The following is a 21,085-nucleotide window of genomic DNA, read 5'->3' as shown; positions in this document are numbered from 1 at the left end:
CATATTTACAATCTCCGAGTTCACTTAGCAAACAACAGTAGCACATTTAGCACAACAAGTGAGGCTACTACAGCTTAACATGTGTAAACAACCGTTAGCAAGCTAGCGTGAGCGAATCGCTAATTACGTTTAGCAGTATTGTTAGCAGTAGCACAGTCCGTGATTATACATAACATAAATTACCTTCTGTGTGCTTTTTGTGGGTTCATTATACCGTTGACAAACTCTGCATCAACAATACTCGACAGAAAACTCACCCGTGAGTGACGTCTTTCTGACGTCTCCGGTGTTGGGCTAAGCTAACCTGCTGCCGACTGCGCATGTGCAGCCCCGGTATCTCGCGATTGGAAGACAGTTAAATGACGAGCAGGCAACCAATCAACGACATTTACAGGAATAAACAAAAAACAACGAAAAGAATTTCACATAATATATTAGAAATATATGAATTACGATCAAATAAACCTTTTCTGTTTTCTATTATTTGTTTATTGAACAGATCAACAACACCTACAACCTAACATTATTTTAGACTGGGCATAAATAATAAATATAGTCTGATCTCTATTGATCTGGTGGTAAATTCCACTTCTGGTAAGTTTTTCTCTCTCATGTTTCTCATAATTGTTGCTCAGGAATATTTCCACATCTCTTTTATTTGCTGTATCACATGCAGCATGTCTTGTGTAAGGCGCTGACTGATTCCTAGGTCGGACATAAAGTTTTTTAAACTTTAAGATTTATGATGTAGTCGCAATAAAGTGACGCTTCAGACTTTTGAGGCGTTTTCAGGAGCGTTTGTTTTAAATGAGACGCCCGTCTGTCATGCTGCTGCTGCTGTGTGTGTGTGTGTGTGTGTGTGTGTGTGTGTGTGTGTGTGTGTGTGTGTGTGTGTGTGTGTGTGTGTGTGTGTGTGTGTGTGTGTGTGTGTGTGCGCGTGCGAGCGTGTGTGTGTGAGGGAGGTGAACATCTGGCTCTCACTCATGTCTGCACGTGCATGTGAGCGAGAAGACCAGAAGACACTTTGGAAAGTTTTATCCAAAAGTAAAGTCCTCGGGAGAAACCTGGTAAGAGTCGTTTTAAATGATCCTGTATTTTGTTTATAACTTAACTTTAAAAGTTAGTTGTTGGTGTTGATAAAGAAGATGATTAAAAGCCGACGTTATCTTTCATCAGTTGTGATAAAGTAGCCTAAAGCAACGTTGGTGTAACATTATCCAATTTTAAAGTCTAAAATAACAAATTAAGTAAGCTGTATTTTTAAAGCCAATCATCGCATAGGTGCTTACTGCAATGAATTTTGATGTATATTCAAAAACTAATAATGTTAACTATGGATATAAAATGAATGAATTACACCAAAAAAAAGTGCAATATTTTCTTATTTAATAGATCAAATGTAAGTACATCAAATCTTTATTTACATGCAGATACTGGAAAATGTACATTCCAACACTGTCCTCCATTAATATTGAGTATTCTAACTGTTTTGAAAGTTTTATTGTTTGAAAGTAGATCATTAACTTTTCTTTTTTTTAGGTTTTTGTTGTTCTGTTTGTAAAAGTATATAACCACTGTCCATAAATAATTGTATACTAATTTCTAAATAATAATAATGATAGAACTTCAACACAGCTGCATGTATACAGTATTACACCAGTCTCAATTGTGTGTTATTTCACTCACTAACACACAATATAAAGCTGTTTGAATGTTCTGTTCTTTTCAAAGAACAGTGCAGTTTTATTTTGAATGCGCAGCACAAACGAGCTGATGCACTGATGCAGAAACAGAGTCAGGATTTACTGAATGAACAGACTGTGCAGATTGTGCCCGTTGTTTATTAGCTTTACACTGAATCCCACTGAATCACCAAGTGGACGGCTGTCTTTAAATCTCACTGCCAATTCTTTTTATTCCATATTGTATTTTATTTTTGATGTTATTTTTGTTTCACTGCTGTTGGAGAGTACAGAGGGTCTCCACTGTTCAAGGTGCATAAACAACAGCAGGCAATAGACCTTTTCCACCATCCTGTGTTGATATGAAGTTTATTTAGTCTAGGAGCAGCTGAAGGAAAGAAGCCATGGGGGAGAGAGAGAGAGAGAGCATACCAGTGTAGCTGAAACTATACCTCAGCTATAGTAGTTGTTTCCATTCAATACCTGATATTCATTCACTGGTTTTAAAACACCTTAAACCACGACTCTGATCAATGCACAAGATTATATAGGATCAATGGGATTTCAGTGCAGCTTAATAATCTGTCCAATTTATTTCTGAACTTGTGTATCTTTCAACACTTAAACATTTGTTTTTTTTACAGCTGCGGGGGATGCACGTCATATTTGAAAGGTTTACTTTCACTCTCAAAGTGTGTAATCATCCATCAATCCATCTATTTTCTACCGCTTTATCCTCAACATAACTTAAAAACAATGACAAAACTCAAAATTAAGAACAGATTTATTTATTTATTTATTTATTTATATTTAGTGGCCTTTTTATGGCCCACACAGCGACTGTTTGTGATGGGCACGATTGGAAAAGTAATCAATTTTTTTCCTGACACTCCAGATATGGATCTGGATTCAGGATAATTTTCTAAACAATTGTTGACATTGGAGATAGGGTAGCATTGACTTTATATAAAATTGAGTGTTCATGTATGTTTCATGTGGTGCTGGTTTGCACTTTTTTTTTTTTTTAAACTCTCTTTATTAATTTTCTGACACTTTAAACAACAGTACAGACATATAAAAACCTTACATACGTACACTATTACCAATACACAAGACAAGGGGGGTATACATATAAACTGTAAAAATAAATAAATAAATAAAATAAAATAAAATAAAAATAAAATAAAATAAAACATTCAATAAAGAAGAAAAAGATTAAGTTTGAAAATACAATGAAATATTAATATATATACATATATATACACTGTATATAATTGCATGAGGTAAAGCAAAAAAATTAAAACCAAACAAAGAAACTAATAAAAATTAAAAAGTTAAGATAAAAAGTTGAAGTGAATTAACCAATTTGGATGCTCGAGATCTGTATTCCCAAACCAGGGGTTGGAGTGTCCTTCTAGCTCTTGCCAGCCAACTGTGCATTATGAGTAAAAACATCTAAAAATGGTTGCCAGATACTGTCAAATTTTCCTTCCTGTTTTCTCAATGTAAATTAAATTTTTTCATAATTTCTGCCATAAGGTTTGCATGGGTTGGAGCTGCTTTTTGTTTCCAATTAAGTAATATTAATCTGCGTGCCAGTAAGCTGACAAAAGACACCAAATTATGCTCTGCACTGTTTTTAACTATAGACAAGTCAACGACTCCTAGAGTTGCCACAAGAGGATCTGCATTTATAGGTCTGTGAAAAATCTTTGACAAAGTCTGAAAGATATTGTTCCAGTTAGCAGATATCCTCGGGCAACTCCAGAACATATGGCCAATTGATGCCGGTTCTAGACCACATCTTGGTTTGCACTTTCAGTTCTTTGTGGTACCTATATTTACCAGGCTGTGAAAATAAAAAGAGCCGAGTGTGCAAAACTATAGTAAACACAAACTGTACTGAATGAGAAATGATGATGAAATTTGTCTTTGAAAGAAGCAGAAATGTTAGTTTTGTTAGTTTGGATCCATTCACCCGAAACATCATTTGGCTGCAGGCGACCAATCATCAATCAGCCCATCATAAACATACTGTACATGGTCAGGCTCAGATCCTTTTACTTTCTTTCAGGTGGGCTGCTTTGTAATTATCACTTTTTCCACCACCAAAGCCTTTCAGACTTACGGTGTTTGCTTTTACTGCGTAAAAGACGTAATTAAAGCTCGTGGAAGCACTAAAGCGAATCTAACTCTGGAAACGGTGCAAGTCAGACAAAGTAAATGAGGTGGACACATCCCATGGGTCTGTGTGTGTTTGTGCAGCAGCGTGTGTGTGTTTACATACACGGAGCCTCGGCTGTGCAGGACTATAAAGGGTGCTTGTGTCTGAGAGTCAGGCTGCAGCGTGACCTTTGCATTCCCTTCCCAGCAGAGCCGTCCTGTAGCAGAGGTGTGAATATTACACCTGGATGTTTTGTTAGCGACAGACGCTCTCATGCCCTGTTTGGTCAACCTGTAAAAGCAGCCTCAAACTTGGCAGGAAGCCTCTTTCATATGTAGCTCGTCTCTGCGTGGCCCCCGCGTCTGCGCCGTGTTTGTACAAAAAGGGCCTTTTTTTTCACGACGGCCGACTGAATGTCGACAACATCCTCACATTCGTCACGGCTGTCGGTCTGAGCGCAGGAGTCACTGACATACAGGTGCATACAGTATCTGTGTCCATGCGTCCTCTACGGTCACCGTGAGCTTAAAGTAGAGGGGCGGTGAGTTTGAGGAAAAAGATCTGCAATCTTTCTGCCAGGAATCGCAAATGTGTATTTCCTTGAGAACATGATTTCAAAGGCTAAGCTTTTGTTCTGTATTATTGATTTGAATAATTTGGAGCTCAGTCACCTGAGACACCACCATAAATGTCATTTTTTTTCTGTTTTGTAATGCAAGAATGATCACTTAAAATCATACGAATGACTTCAAACAACACAGAAAATTGCAGGATCTTTCAGCCAGGTCAAACATGATATTCTGTCATGACATACAAAGGTTTTCTGATTCCAATGTGCAGCATAAGGTAAATCCATGATTGCAGCCTTTGCTATTTGCTACTTTCCTTATTTCAAATGGTCCTAGGGTGAGCACCAGAAGGTTGCTGGTTCGCGTCCTGGTTTGCGCGTTTCTGAGCAGAGTTAGCAGGTTTCCCCTGTATATGTGTATGTGGGTTTTCTCTGGTTTCCTTTTGCCCCGTGTCATTACCTGGGATTGGCACCAGCAGCCCCGTGACCCTCATGTGGAGGATAAAGCTGTCGACAATGGTTGTATGTTCTGACTTGTAGCTGATCGCCAAGCTCTTATACTGCCAGTCTGTGGTGCTCTTTTACTATATTCTGATAAAGATCACAGCCGCATGTGACGTCTCTCTTACTCATGACTGAAACATCTCAATCTATAAATGCAAAGAATGTCTGTCTGCTCCGTGTTTGTTAGCAGCCTAAGTGGAAACGGTTCAATTGACAGGCTTCAAACTTGGCAGGTGACTTACAAAGGTCACCGGTGTGAGCTCTCCAGACGTTAACATTGTTTGGATAAGAAATGCAAAGGAAATAGATCCGGGGTATTGCTCTATATAGTTCATTCGTGACAGAAGCCCTGAAGCTGCAGCTGAAGCAAAGCAGTCCAGGACTGCTCAACAAAAGCTTCTTTCAGCTTTGCTTTATCCAGTCACTGTGTTGTTTTCAAGTCCGTTATCCGACACAATCTTTAAATTCGACGCGCTGTACATGAATCAGCAGACACAGTGACTTAATGCATGTGTTGTTGTGTGAATTCCGCATGATTACTATCTCACTGGCAGTCGGTCCATTAAGTTATGATGGCGGCTGCTCTGGGAATGCACATTCAATGTCGGTACTCAAAGTTCCATTTAGTTTCCGGGTGAAAGCTGGCTCACTGTGGATCCTTTAAAGATCCAGGTTCTGCAGAGATGAGGCAATAAGTAATAATAACACACAACTGTGATTGTCACTCTTGAAATTTTATAAAACATCCAACTTCTGTCATAATTGGCGTCACTAAAGACCACATTATACTTCTCCGACTGCGTAATGCATTATCCTACTGCGTCACCACGGAGAGCACTCGAGCCTTCATACTTCTGCGTCGTGGTGACGGATACGCGCTGCAATTTCCTGCCTGATCAGTAGGGGTCGCTACGCAAGGTTGTTGTGCTTCTGGCTACAGTGAGCAATAGCGTCCGAGAGAGAAAGACTGTTGTTGTTGAAACAGTGGCCGTTTCTCACTTTTCTGTGTCACTGAACGCAGTTTTAAGATAATTTGAGGCGAGAAATTGGCCATTTAGAGTCTAAACATGTGGTTTGTGTATTAAGATATGACGTATTTATAGTTTGGCAGCGACATTGTCGGCAGTGATCAGCTCCGCCTCTGTGGACGATCAGTGCGCACTGTGAGCCGGCACAGAGCAGCGTTATCTCGGCCTGTCCTGAGGACCAATCGCAGCTCTTGTCGTCTCCGTTGTCCCTTGACGGAGTTACGCAGAGCACTTTACACCTGAGTATAAATTGGGCTTTAATGCTAACCAGTGATGTCAGCTAACGTAGCCATCACAGCTTCGATTTCAAGATGATTGTTAATGACAAATATTCTGGCGTGTGGGTGTTTTGCTTTGTTTTTGATGTGGTTAATAACATTTCTGACAAATTTTAAGGGGGCACAGAAATTGACTGAAATTGAAGCACATATTGGATGCTTGAAAATGTCTATCAAAACAGGCATGTCCTAAAGAATTGTGCATTTATCCGTGTGAAGAAAAAAGGAACGAACTTTGTAACACACTATAGATATCAGGAAGCCAGCTCACTAGATTTATTATTTTTTTTTTTTTTTAAAGACTTAAAACTTATCATTTTACTCTTGCCTTCAACTAGCTCCTTTATATTCCACGCTGTGTTGAGTTTTATTTGCATTTTTGTTAATTTTAAAGTTAAAACAGGGTTTTAACCTCTTGACTTTAGCCTTTTCCTATTGTATTCCACTCTGTATTGTATTTTACCATTTTATTTTCCTTTTATTGTGAAGCACTTTGAGCTTCAATCTTTGAATGAAAGGTTCTATCCAGATAAAATGTGTTATTATTATTATTATAAACATATTTTTAAATCAAATCAAACACATTAATTGTCTTAATTTAGTTTAGACTAACGATATTCTGACAGATTATAATTGATTAAAAAACAAACAACAGTCACATCTATCACATGTCAAACTCAGGCCAGAGACAGATTGGACCTTCAGCATGGACAGAGATGAAGGAGTGATGAGCACCAGCCTGGCTGCTCCTTTGAGTCCGAGGCAGCTGACTGGGTTGGGGATGAATTGTCTTCCCAGTGAAAAACACAGACACTCCGGTCCAGGTCTCACCAGTCCTCAGGAATACAACCAGTGGCTGCCGTATCGCCATGACGCCAGCTTGCTGCCCATGAAAGAAGACCTGGCTTTCTGGCTCAACTCCATGATGGGTGAGACAAACTTTGCAAAGCTGAAAAATAAATAAATATATATTTATTATGTCCAAAATATGGTGTCAGGCGTTCACGTGTATGGATGAACAATAAGACAGAACTGAGGCTTCTGCTTTGAATGGAAGCTGCAGACACATTAACCTACTTATTACAGCAAATCCTTCAAGTAGCTTTCCATTAGAGGAACAAACAGTGACTACGACTCCAGGGAAAGGGAGTTTTTTTTTTACCACTCTACTGCTTTGTGAGGGGAAACACGAGAGACGTGCGTACAAGACACAACCTGTAGGAGAGTGTCTGGAGAATGAAGACACAACCACTTCAGTTTCTGACTGATGCACAAACTGCAGGCAAAAACAGCAAAGTCATGTTGTCAGTTACAGTTTCTGTTTGCAGTTGGTTAATGGTGAAGTAAGTAGTTTATAGTGCCATCTAGAGGAGAGGCTGAAATTTACAACAAAAAACTGCTCCTCTGCTCACCCCCTCCCTTCCCTGAGCGCTACGGTATCCGCAGCCGGTCAAATGTCGTCCTCGTCGTCTTTCTCCGTGTCAGCTGATGAGGTTCGTGAGGCGAGGGAGAGGGCGAGCTACCACGGCCGTAGCAGACGAAGCGGAGAGAGTGGAGGCGGGACTTCCGCTACAAGTAAAGCGACGCTTGATTTGTTCTCTCGCGTTTGTCCTTTCAGGCTCCCGTAGAAACATGGCGTTTCGCTGCTAACAGTGGCAATGCAACAGCGGCCCGCGACCATGTTATTTTACATGACTTTTTGAAACACTACGAAAATGAGACAAAAACTATTATACAGCGACTAGACAATGCAGGAGCACATAATATGTATAAAAAAGTGGATTTTGGGTCATATAAACCCATAAATACTACACAGTGTCCCTTTAAGTTTAATTTTACCCTTTTATTTAGCCCAGTATTACAATACTAACTTAATAAATTTGACTTGTTTTTTATACATACATAATCATAAACAGGTTCATCTTAATAGCAAGAAAAAAAATATATATCAACTTTCTGATGCCCAGTTACGTGAAGTCCTGACAAAAAATCATCTCCACAGGAACATTTTAAAATACATATTACTGCATATAATTAATATCTCACAACAATGTGTGTCGTGTGCTCAGGTGTGGACCTCACAGCGGACGATCTCGTGGAGAGGTTGGATAACGGTGTTGTCCTCTGTCAGATGGCACAGCTGCTCCAGGAGAAGATGATCCACAGCAACATTGGCGGCAAGGTGAGACAACCATGACAATGTCACACGAACCTGCAAAAATAAAGAAGTGAAGGAAACAAAACAATGAATTAACACATCTGGAAGATCCTGTTAGAAACATTGCTGAGAGAAATTTCAAATTAAAAGGCTCACATTAGTACGGTGGCCCTGAGGTGCAAAACACAAACGCAAATCACAAAACAAAAACGCTAATCAAAAAACACAAATGCAAAACAAAAACACAAAAACATTAACTCAAAATGGAAACACAAATCACACAACGCAAACACAAAAGCAGAAAACACGAAAACATTACTTCACAACGCAAACACAAATCACACAACGCAAACACAAATGCAGAAAACACAAAAATATTAACTCACAACACAAACACAAAAGCAGAAAACACAAACACAAAAGCATTTAACTAAACAACATTATCTCACAACGGAAACGCAAATCATAAAACGCAAACGAAAAAGCAGACAACACAACGGAAATGCATGTCAAAACGGAAACGCATCTCGTGACGACACACTCTTTTTGATGAAAATGTGCAGATATGGGACAGTTTATCCAGTACAGTAGTAGTCCAGTTAAAGTCCAGTTAAAACTTAGTGCTGTGAGCGCGTTTCCATTATTTTTCCCATTTAAAGATGGACTGAGACAGAGATACAGTGCTCTAGCTCTGTTTTATTTTGAAAACTGTACGTCAATATCCTTACAAATCAGCTTGATCCATTGGTTCACAGGCTTTCTATAGTAAAAAAAAGAGGGCATTCAAATTCAGATAGCTTTACCGATCTCAACACACTGTGAACCCTGCATTGATTTCACTAGCTCTCATGCGCTGGAGTTTACAGTATTTGAGTACTGTAAACTTTAATTCAAATGGCATTCTTGCTAGATCTGTCTGTCCCTGAGGATGTTTCTGTTTCTATATTTAAAGTCTACTATCATGACAATGATATCCTGTGCAATTCAACCTGAATAATGAAGTGTAAATAAAACCTCGTCTGTGATCACCGACAGCCTTTTATCAGACGAGTGATCCACTGGCGAGCTGATGCAACTTCTGGATCGTTTTTCGCCCGAGACAACACGGCCAACTTCCTTTACTGGTGTCGGAAGATCGGTGTGGATGAGGCTTACTTGTTTGAGTCAGAAGATTTGGGTGAGTTTTAGAACCAGATGTTATATCATATGAACATTATTAACTTACAAGTTAATGTGTCCATGACATGTTAAGTAAATAAAATCTGTATTTAAGAATTCAAGAAGAGGTTTTTTTTTGTCTGGTTTTCTGTTGTGTGAGAATTTCTCTAATGTTTCTTCACTTATTTTTCTCACACTGTTTGATGTTGTTCCATCTCTGACCCTTTGACTATTGTCTGAACAAATAAAAAAATAATAATAACTGTAAATAAAACAGAATAAATAAAACGTTTTCTGGGACATTGTTTTTAAAATTCAAAATTGAAATACTGCATAATGCCATTTCTATAGTTTAGTTTGAATACTTTAGAAAGTTGTATTATGTACAGAGATGATATTGATATTGAAAAACTGTGTTAACAGGAAATTATTATTATTATTATTTTTTAATATATATATATATATATATTCAAGATTCAAGATTTTTATTTGTCACATGTGGATGTACAAGTACACCCCAGTGAAATGACATTGCAAAACAAGCCCCTCTGTGCAACAGTGAAGCACATATACTACTAAAATAAAATAAAACAAAACAAAACAAAACAAAACAAAACAAAACAAAACAAAACAAAACAAAACAAAACAAAACATAAAATAAAATAAAATAAAATAAAATAAAATAAATAAAATAAAATAATTTCCAGATAAAATATATATATATAACTTGTTTATTTATTTGATGTGACAGGAAGTAGTGAGAACTCTCTGTAACTGTCATTGTAATATTGGTAATTTACAATTTCTTGAGTTAAATGAACAGGATTCTTGGACCTGTAGGGTAATGTTTCTGTCATTGAAACTTGTCTAATGTTTAAAATCAGAAAAGTAGAATCTTATTTGGGATATTGTTTCTCAAAAGGAAAAGAAAGAAAAATGCTCATGCTGAAAGCAGAAAGAGCCGCAATTCTAAAAAACTGAACACGTTTGACATTGAATAATGATGCTCCTCCTGCTGAAATGTGATAATTATGGTATGGTGTTTAAATGTGTTCAAATTCTCCGAAATCCATTAGCACTAACATAAATACTCACATGTGACGCTCTGTGCAAGTCATGCACACTTCCTACCTGGGCATGTCTTTGCACGGCTGTAGCTGCGTGAGAATGATAATGTGCAGGTTAATCCCCACACTAAGAATAAGTGCAGTCTGCCCGCAGGCAGACGAGCCTACTGACTTCATCTGACTGAATGAACGACTTCAGGGATGACAGCACTGATGCAGCAGATAAACATACAAATACACCTCTATTCATTTAGCAATTTTCCACATTAAATAAACTAAACCAAGGCTTGGTTTGAAACAGACATCCCTTTATTTAATGTATACATTCTGGACAGACAGAGCTCTCCTGCCCTCATGCCCACAGCTTCAGAATTCCCGATCAGCCTTCAAAGATAGAGATTCACAACAAAGACGGCGACCCTCCTGAAACGCCGCAGCTCTTGTTTTTGTTTTGACACAAAGTGTGGAAGTTTTATCTCTGGAAGCATCTCTTCCTCTCAGATGAGTAACTTTTTGCCTCTGACCTCTCTCTCTCTCTCTTCCCTTTGTTTATGTGCCGTGTGAAGTCCTTCACAAGCAGCCTCGGGAGGTCTGTTTGTGTCTGATGGAGCTGGGAAGAATCGCAGCCAGGTACGTTTGAACGTGCAAACTCTGGCCCGTTCACGGTGCAAACAACTTTGGTTTCAACTTATGTGGCTGTATCGCCCTCAATATTGAGATTTTCCGAGACCACCCTTGGGAGCAAGGACTACCCAGAATGCATTGCATGTTTTCACATAAGAAAGATGGTGTCGAAAGCAGTGAAGCGAGTGAGCTACAAATTAAGTATTTTCTTTGTTAATAGAGATATAAAAATGATGAAAACCATTGTATTATCTTAGTTTAGGCCCATATTATGGATTACTGACGTCATTGTTGCGTAACATTTATTTTTTATTTTACGATCTTTTGTCAATAGCCGGCCGGTGCGGACGAGCGATCGTTTGCTATTGTTTACTTTTCAATAAGCCATGGTGTGTGGTAACTGTCAGCTGAATATGTCCGTGGTTGTGGTATTTGTATAAGTATCATCTTATAACTAACTGACAACCTAATAACTTGACTGACAAACGGATCGTAATAAATAATCCTGACGTAAATGTGTTCTTCTTCTTTTTTGGAGTTGACAGACTGGACGCAGCTTTCGCGTTATTCTGCCCCCTACAGTCTGAAGACGTATCTGCATTTAAGGGGTGTCCCATTTCTAAGTGACAAAATAACCCTCTACAATTGGTTTTGAGGGCCAGTTGAGATTAAGGGTTGAGCTTGAGGGTTAAGATTGAGGGTTAAGATAGGAATTGGAACTGGCCCTTGGATGAAATTTTCAGGAAATGTCCTTAATGGGACCAGGAACAAGTGATTAAATTTTATCCGTAGACGCTGCGCACTGGCAGGGCGCTTTTTGTCGGCACTGAGCTGCCTTGGGCGAAGGTCTGTGCTCTCCGAGTGCTTCTCTAGGTTTGATTTGCTGTTTCTTTTATCCTCACATTCTCTTCCTCTCAGGTATGGAGTGGAACCTCCAGCGCTGGTGAAGTTGGAGAGAGAAATAGAGAGGGAGGAGGCGGCGGGTTGCTTATCTCCATCATCCCCTCTGCCCCTTTCCTTTTTTCCATCGTCCCCATTGTCCTCACCAACACAGACATCCCGACCCACAGACCCCTCTCCTCCTCCTCCACCTGTGCCCCTCACTCCAATCCCAACCTGTGTGTCTGAAGCCCTTGCTGCCTCTGATCTTCCATCAGCCACAACAAACCCAGTGCCTCCATGTTCACCCCCTCCTCCTCCTCCTCCTCCTCGCTCCTCTAACCCTTGCACAGCCACAGTGTCGACACAAACACCTTTGTTCTCCTCTCCCTGCTCTGCGAATGCACCTGCTTCACTGCCACGAACGGCGCCATCACCTGGCCGAACCCTGGAAGTCTCCTCTGCCTCAGTAAACAACCACACCGCACCGTCGGTCACACCTCCCATCAAATCCCCACCTGCAGCACAAACTCCACAATCCTCAAGGAGATCCACAAGCAGGAGGAGCACGAGCACCAACAACATTTTAGATGACATTGTATGCATTTTATTAATTGTGATTTAAAAAAAAAAAAAAAGATTCAGTTATAGTTATAGTACAGTTATGTGTACACTTTTCTAAAAATCTGTTCCAGGTGAGAAACATCATTGAAAATCCCCCCTGCAGCTGCACCACCAAGTTCCCTGTTGAGAAGCAACCGAAAGGCTGCTACAGAGTCGGGGATAAAGTTCTTTACATACGGGTAAGTGTGCTCACACTCACCTTCACCACTAACCCATAATGTTCATTATGAAAATATCATGCAAAGCCGATTAATCAAGGATCATGTGAAACGTTTTAGTTTGTGTCAAGCGGACTCAAACGTTTCTAACTGAGAGTTGAGCGAGCGAACAGAAATTTCAGTACAACATTTTAAAATAACTGTGCTGATTTCACCACAAAATAAAAAAAAAAAAAAGGCAATCAGAGACGGCAGACTTCACCCCATTCACGCAACAAGCCTCTGGCGGCCTCTGTTGGTCATATTGGCAAGTGCAGGAACACAAACAAACACATATTTGTTAAAGTAAAAATTTGAATGACTACATGTCATTTTTTTGTTCAAAAACAACCAGGTATACAGTTGCAATGACTCAATTAAATGCCCAAAAACCAATTCATGATATGACTTAAAAGGTTCTCTCTCAAGCTGTTTCCAACTCAACTTTGAGCAAATTCAGAATGAGCTGATTATAATTATGATCAGACTTTAACAAACAGAAAATATACTAAGTGTTTGCATGTAAATCGTCAATTTTATGTACATATGTACACAATTTATGTACATATACAATTCCTGTTAATATGAAATAGAAAAATAGAATATTATTATAAATAGAATATAATAAATAGAATAATATGCTCATGTGTCACACCGGGGCAAGGACTTGGACCCAACTGCACGACTCGGGACAAAGTGAAAAAATAAACAAACTTTTATTTTCGGGAGGGAAAAGAGGGAAAACTACTCACAAACAACACCAGGGCTAAAGCCAACATACAAAATCACTCTTTCAGCAAAAAAACTATTAGGAAATACAAGGGCTTGACAAAGTAGTAAACACAAGAACAAAAACCTGACGATGGCATGAAGGGAACGCTGATAATTCCTGACAAGACACAGACACGGGAGTTATTGTGATTCTCTGGTTCACAAGACAAGGTGAACTGGCAACAGACAAAAGGAGACGCAGACCATAATATACACACGGTGATGGGGAACAGGTGGAAACAATCAGGGCGGGGCAGACAATCAAGACTGGAAAGTTACCTGAAACAAGAGGACAGAGACATTTCAAAATAAAACAATCACAAGACGACAACTAAACACCAACAGCTTCCTTGGTCGTGATGCTCAAGAAACAAAATCATTCATTTTGTGAATAAGTAAGTAAAAACTGACACAGATTCTCAGCCATGTAAGTGTCATATGAGTTTTATGTTACTCCAGTAAATGTTTAATTTAAGTAAACTTTGATACGCTGATATTATTTGATTCATTTGTAGAAATTAAATCATGATTAAACCGTAAAAATGGTTTGCATAACCTCAGGGACTCTGATGACTATATATGTTACAACCGTTGCAGTGGTCATGTTTAGATACCTTTACAGCATTTGTTTGCTTGGTTTCACATAAAAATATGAATAGTTGCATAAATGAAACATAAATATAAACTCCCTCTGTGCTTTAGCCGGTCACAGGAATGAAAATGTAAGGATCGAAAGAGAAAAACCACTCATCATTAAAATGAGTTGGTTTTATTCATAAGTAAACAACTCGTTTGGCATCAGGTTCGTGCAACAAAATTGATATTCATCACATGTTGCTTTAATCAAATGATATATTATACAAAATGATATAGAATGTGAAAAATATGTTAACTCACATCTATGTACAGATGTGCAAAATTAGAGACATTAATAGACTATCAAATAAAAAAACACATCATAGGTGCTACCCTACATAACAAGACTATGCGGCTGAGCCCGGTGGATGGAGATGTCACAGCCTCTCGACTCCACCTGTGCACAAAGGCTGGAGGAATGGCCTTCTGGGAGGCAGCGTTGCTTGGCAACCGGTCGGTCAGGATACGACTGGGCTCCCAGTAAATGGACCTTCAGTAAAAGAGTTCAAAAACCTGATGGGAAAAAAACAAAACAAACAAACACAAACACCGCTCTGTGACGATACCATCGCAGTGTGTGGAGTGTCTTGATACAATGATCCATACAAAGAAAACACGTAAAAGCTGCAGAGTGTTGTACATAAGAGGGTGCATGTTTAAAATCTGTTCTTCTATATTAATAACCACCAGGACATGTGTGTCCCAGACTAACTGATTGAAACCACTTTAATGCTTTGTTAATCGCATTGACTTCACACTCTGTTAACGAGTAATCAATGCTGTCAGTGTTGGTTTACGGGCGACCTGGGTCACCTCTTGCTTTGACTGAGAAGAATGTTAGTCTTCAGGAACATCTGTTTCTCTGCAGCAGAGCTGTCAATCACACGTTTCAACGCCTCATCGCGGAAAAAAAGCAAGCGATAGAATGGTTTATGGTTAAAGGTGCTATATGCAAGTCATAGAATTAGCATGATATGTCAGTAGAAATAAAGGAAATGCACCCAGTAACACAGCTCATAGAACTTTGATAAAAACCCAAAGCAAAATAGTTTTTCAGCCCGTATCAGACATGTTGTTGATGGATATTTAACCCTTAGAACACTTAGAGTATTTTGGCTGTTTTTCCCATTACTATGTTAAAACATACCATATATACAGAGGCTATAAGAATGTGCAATAAAAATGTCTCGTATAGTTTTTTTTCAGCACAACCTGGACAATCTGATGAGAAAAAAAAATCAAAAATTTCACCAACTATGTAGAGTAACCACACCCAAGCAAAAATTACTCAAATCGGGGGGAAAAAAAACTGTCAATTTTTGTGACTTCTGCACAATTATTGCTACTTTATCGCAACAAATATAATTTTTTTTAATATGTGACCTCCGTCTGTGTCTCTATGTTCCTGTAAATTATGGCAACCAACTCTCTAATGCAGGGGTCTTAAAGCGGACCTAGACCGGAAGTTCCAATTAACGCTGTTTTTTAGTGTGTATCTGCGTCATATATATATATATATATATATATGCGGTCTGGTTACGTAAACACCGGTTCTCCTGAACAGCAGATCCTCCTGCTCCGGGCACTAGTCCGGGCACATCCGGTTGCGTACATTGAACCGCAGAAGAAGAATAACGTCCGTTGTGGAGGTGTTTCACGAGCGACAGAGTCTTCTGACTCTGGGTCTGAGTCAAAGTCATAAAAGGGACTATTTTTAAACAATGTTTTGATAATAACGAGCAGTGCATCCACCGTTCCAGAGGGGGGAGCTGTGCTTCTGAGGGTGCTGAGTGTGCTGAATATACTGGCCAATCACAAGACTCTGTCTTCTGGGTGAGAGAGTTGAGTCTCAAATCTCGCGGCTGGGAAAAAGCGTCAGAAAAGAGGATTTCTATCGACTCGTTTACAGCAACTAGGAGGTTTTTGACCATAAAAACAAGTTAATGTATGTAAGTAGACCTCCATAACTAACATTATGTGCAACAGGACCACTCTATGTGAGCTTTAAATGACTAAAATGACCTGGAAGCTCTGGTTTTCAAGTGAAAAACAAGTCCAACAGTGTGGAAAAAAAACAACTGAGCTCATGTATGATGATATTTCACATAATTTCAAAATAAAAGTGTTAAAAAAACACACACATTGTCAGGCTGCTTGAAATCAATTAGAGGGCCATAAGTTTTAAAACCTCTGCTCTACAGTGTTTTGAATTGGGATTACAGTAACCATTTTAAAGTCTAAAGGTCACTGTTGTACACTAACCTTTTTAGTATGCTTAAAATATTTCATAAAATTAAAACCAGGAGGGGGGCGGGGGGGGGGGGGTATCCACCTCCTCACTGATTTTATATCCCTGTGTTTTCTACATCGTGCTCCAACTGTCGACCTTTTGTGCCGACCTTCTCTGCACAGCCGCGCAAACATGTTGTCTTAACAAAACCGTGTCCGCGCGTCACTTTTCACCACCATAATTACTCGTTTGCAGACTCTACACCTTCCCCTTTTTCACATTTCCTGGCCGAACACTGACAAGCAACAATGCACCTGCAGCTTGTTTACGAGCAGAGGAGCACAGTCACCCTGACTCCATTCATCACGCCACGTGTGAATTACCGTCTATCGTGATAACCTGTGCTCCTCCTGTGCAGGAGAGACTCGATGTGTACAGAGCTTTTTAGAGAGCAGATACTATTGATTACCGAGACAAAGTCATTAGCAAGAGGTTTTAATCAGACAGCTTGTTAATGAGCGACAGAGCATGACCGGCCCCTCCTCACGTGTGAATGTCCTACCCCCCCCCCACCTCCCCTCCGTCTCTCTCTACTCCCTATGGAGACCATTCAATCACGCCAGCTCTGGAGTGCACCGCCATTCTTTGGTGTTGAAAAAGACCAAGGCTTTTCTTTCTTCTCTGCACCCAATTAGGCTCTCTGCTGTTAGCTTTGTGGCGAGGACAAGGTTTGCGGCAACGTTAGTGGAAGACATTCAGGTGCCGTCACAACATCAGCCAGCACTGCCGATGGGTCGTGTATGAATTTTCAGCAAATAAAGCCTCTTAAATGTTACACACTGGACCTTTAGAGACTAGCTAAGGCTAATGATTAGTTTTTTTGGTTTTAAGGGAACTTTTTTGTGGAAAAAAACTGTTTAACCATGAGTCTGTTTAATGTGATGCCCCCCACTGGGATTATAAAACATACATGTCTTTATTATTGAAGCTCTCAAAAGGCAGTGGATAGCAGTGGCTAAAGTCTGCCTCCTACTGGCAAGCATTTAAACAACACTGCTTCCAAAGTACACTCATGCATCTTTCAGTAGCAAAGGAGAGACGTAGTAGGGAATCCAGACATAGCAGAGGGAGGAGTCTGTCTGACAAAGACAATGTGCAAGAAGCAGCACATTATCACCATGGAAATTCTAAATAACCAACAAGTAGCAAATATTATGAGTTATGAAAAACCTCAGAGGGAAAACAAAGGATTTTATCAACTGATAAAAGAGTGAAACGAGGGAAAACAGCTTTTTTGAACAAATAATCATTCATGTGTTGATATTTTGTGGTAGATTAACTGTTTTTTTGGGGGGGAATAATCTTGAGATGATGACTATTGAAGATAACAAAAGGTCTGCATACATCTTAAAAGTAAAATGTATATTTACATCTTCATTATATACACACATAATGTATATCCACATATTGGAGCTGATAATTAACATGGTGATGATATAGATTACATTTTTTTGGAGGAGATAATCTTAACATGGTGTAGTTTTCAGGATGAGTAGCAGCCACAGTGATAATCCCCACACAGACACACACACACACACACATACACACACACAAACACAGACAGGGAAGTGGTTTATATTCACGATGACCTCTGACTTGACCTCTGTCAACCTGAACATTTTAATCTGCAGGACGACAGCTGAGACACATCTGCACTGTCCTCCTGCATGCGTTGCCCACGTGTGTCTGTGCCATTGATCCCCCCCCCCCTTCACACACACACACACACACACACACACACACACACATACTTGTATTATCACTTTCTTAATGGCTCCATAATGAAGGGTTTATTGGTGATAAGGCAGGAGGAGGGGGCGGGGCGGGGTGAGGGGGTGATGACAAGACGATGGATGCTGGTGAAAGACCTTCTCCTGGGAGTGTTAATGTATACAGAGAGTGTGTGTGTGTGTGTGTGTGTGTGTGTGTGTGTGTGTGTGTGTGTGTGTGTGTGTGTGTGTGTGTGTGTGTGTGTGTGTGTGTGTGCGTGTGCGTGTGCGTGTGCGTGTGTGTGTGCAGAACTCATCTCAATGTCTCCTCTCATTCTTCCAGGTTTTTTATTGTGGCAGTGGTTGCCATGGCAGCCGTTGAAATTCAGCTGAGAAGGACGGCTGTCTGTGAAGGATGTGTTATATCTGAATTAAAAGACTGTACAGGAGACGTTTTGATTTAAAACAGGGCTCAGTGGGAGGGGGGGGTTGTGTTATTGTGCGTCACTGCATGTGTGTGTGTGTGTGCTCAGCTGGTGTTGCCCCCCCCATTCGATTTAATGAGATTTTGACAAAGCAATCGTTTTCCTCGCAGAGCACAAGCAGGAAAAAGGCTTGTAAATATCAGACTGACGTATGATTGTGTGCAGAAACGCACGCACGCCTTATTTCCCAGCATTCCCCTCGTCTCGTGTCGCCTCTGCAGATGCTGAACGAGCGTCACGTGATGGTGCGCGTGGGCGGCGGCTGGGAGACCTTCATCAGCTACCTGCAGAAACACGACCCCTGCAGAGGAGGGGGAGGAGGAGGAGGAGGAGGAGGCGTGGTCGGCAGATCTGAGGTCAGGGTGTTCAGGTTAAAGGCAAAGACGCCCACTTTGAACACGTCGCCCGACAGCTACATGGTGGTCGGCGGCGCCCATCACTACCGAAGTAAGAAGTAAACTCTGAAAACTTGCTGCTGGCAGTGGACAACATTCAGTCAGACAGAAACTCTGCAACAACAGTGATTCAATACACATCAGAGAAAAGGTTAACGAAAAGAAAGGGTTTCATCTGAGTTCCTTTCATCAGCATCTGAGCCAATAAGCATGCAGAAAACAGGGCTTGTGATTGGCTGTCTGTAAGATAATTCAAACCAAAGACAGAGCTCACAAGATACGAGGATCTGTAAAATTGAGGTAGATAAGATAAAACTATGATACTTATTTTTTTGTTGAAGTACGATTTGGGGCTAATACACAAACACCTACACTGTGGAGGCCGTCATGTTGGACCACAATGTTTCATTACAGTGGTCCACGACGGACAAACTTAACATCTTTTGAGGTTTGAAGGATATTTAGGCACAGATTCACCAATAAATGTTGCTGAATTTTACACAGTGTACCTTTAAACACCTGCACAGAATGAATGTGAGAAGAAGATGAACACATTTTTACCACAAGATATAGTTTTTTGTTCAAATGGATTTCATAAAACTGGTATCAAAGTATTTTTCTTATTTCTTTATCCACCTGTGACTATAAAAGGTCTATGACTGCTCGTAAACAATGATTAGTCTTTTTGATTAACTGAGAATGTCAATGACTAAGTTTTCTATATATTTCTTGTTGTGTTATTGTCATTTAGTCTTTCTATTATTGTACTGTAGTTTGATTTTGAGCTTTTATTTTAGAAGTCTTAGAAATCTAAGCTCCAGCAGAAAATATTTCTTTTTAGTGGCTAAAGTTTTTTTTGTTTCTTTTTTAGCTTCCCTTTAAAATAAATGAAACTTTTTAATAAATTGTGTGTTTGAGTGCTGTTTTAAAAGGAAAAATTAATTAACGCTGATAACATGTTTTTATGTAGATCTTTTATGTGTCTTTCATACAATTTACTTAGTTCTAGTTTGTTTTATTTCAAAGGTTCTTCTCCACCTGATTCTGTCACCTTCATGAAATGAGTGACCACTGCTGTTCTGTTCATAAAGTCCAGGGAATGCAGGGAGTACCAATGTAAAAAAAAACCTCAGAATATTTTAAAAAAGACCTCTCTGGGAGCTGCCACCTTAACGTGGTGGAGGGGTTTGCGTGTCCCAATGATGCTAGGAGCTCAGTTGTCGGGGGCTTTATGCCTCTGGTAGGGTCACCCAAGGCAAGCAGATCCTAGGAGACTAACTAGACAAAGAGCGGTTTAAAAACCAAAAAAGGTCACTGGGGCCCCCCTCTGGAGCCAGGCCTGGGGGAGAGCACGATGGTGAGTGTCCGGTGGTCAGGCACAGCCCCGAAGACGCAACATGGATCCCCCTTCCCATGGTGGGCTCACCACCTGTGGGAGGGGCCACGGAGGTCGGGTGCAGTCTGAGTCGGGTGGTGGTCGAAGGCGAGGACCTTGGGGGTCCGACCCTCGGCTGCAGAAGCTGGCTCTCGGGACGTTGAACGTCACCTCTCTGACAGGTAAAGAGCCTGAGCTGGTGTGTGAGGTTGAGAGGTTCCGACTAGATATAGTCAGGCTCACATCGACACACAGCTTGGGCTCTGGAACCAGTTTCCTTAAGAGGGGTCGGACTCTCTTCCACTCTGGAGTTGCCCCTCGTGAGAGGTGCCAAGCAGGTGTGGGCATTCTCATTGTCCCCCAGCTTGGGGCCTGTACATTGGCGGGTACCATCCGCCTTCCAGTGGGGGGACGGGTGCTGACTTTCAAGACCGAACAACTGTTCAGAGTACCCTGCCTTTCTGGAGTCCCTGGCAGATGCGCTGGAAAGTGC

The 21,085-nt window shown here is 40.4% G+C and overlaps 1 protein-coding gene across 1 annotated transcript; it reads left to right on the top strand.

Annotated features, from left to right (window-relative positions):
• Nucleotides 1-6,930: 6,930 nt before the first annotated feature.
• Nucleotides 6,931-19,280, top strand: gas2b (growth arrest-specific 2b; the record flags this gene model as incomplete). Its single annotated transcript, XM_083890857.1, has 7 exons — nt 6,931-7,153; nt 8,294-8,406; nt 9,418-9,559; nt 11,174-11,237; nt 12,150-12,708; nt 12,806-12,913; nt 19,044-19,280. 7 exons carry the CDS (start codon nt 6,931-6,933, stop codon nt 19,278-19,280), a joined length of 1,446 nt encoding a protein of 481 aa, XP_083746983.1.
• Nucleotides 19,281-21,085: the final 1,805 nt, after the last annotated feature.

The sequence above is a fragment of the Microchirus variegatus genome (assembly GCF_963457635.1).
Source record: "Microchirus variegatus genome assembly, chromosome: 6".
NCBI lineage: Eukaryota > Metazoa > Chordata > Actinopteri > Pleuronectiformes > Soleidae > Microchirus > Microchirus variegatus.
Note: the sequence above shows the minus strand (reverse complement) of the source record. Positions and strands in the feature narration are given on the sequence as shown.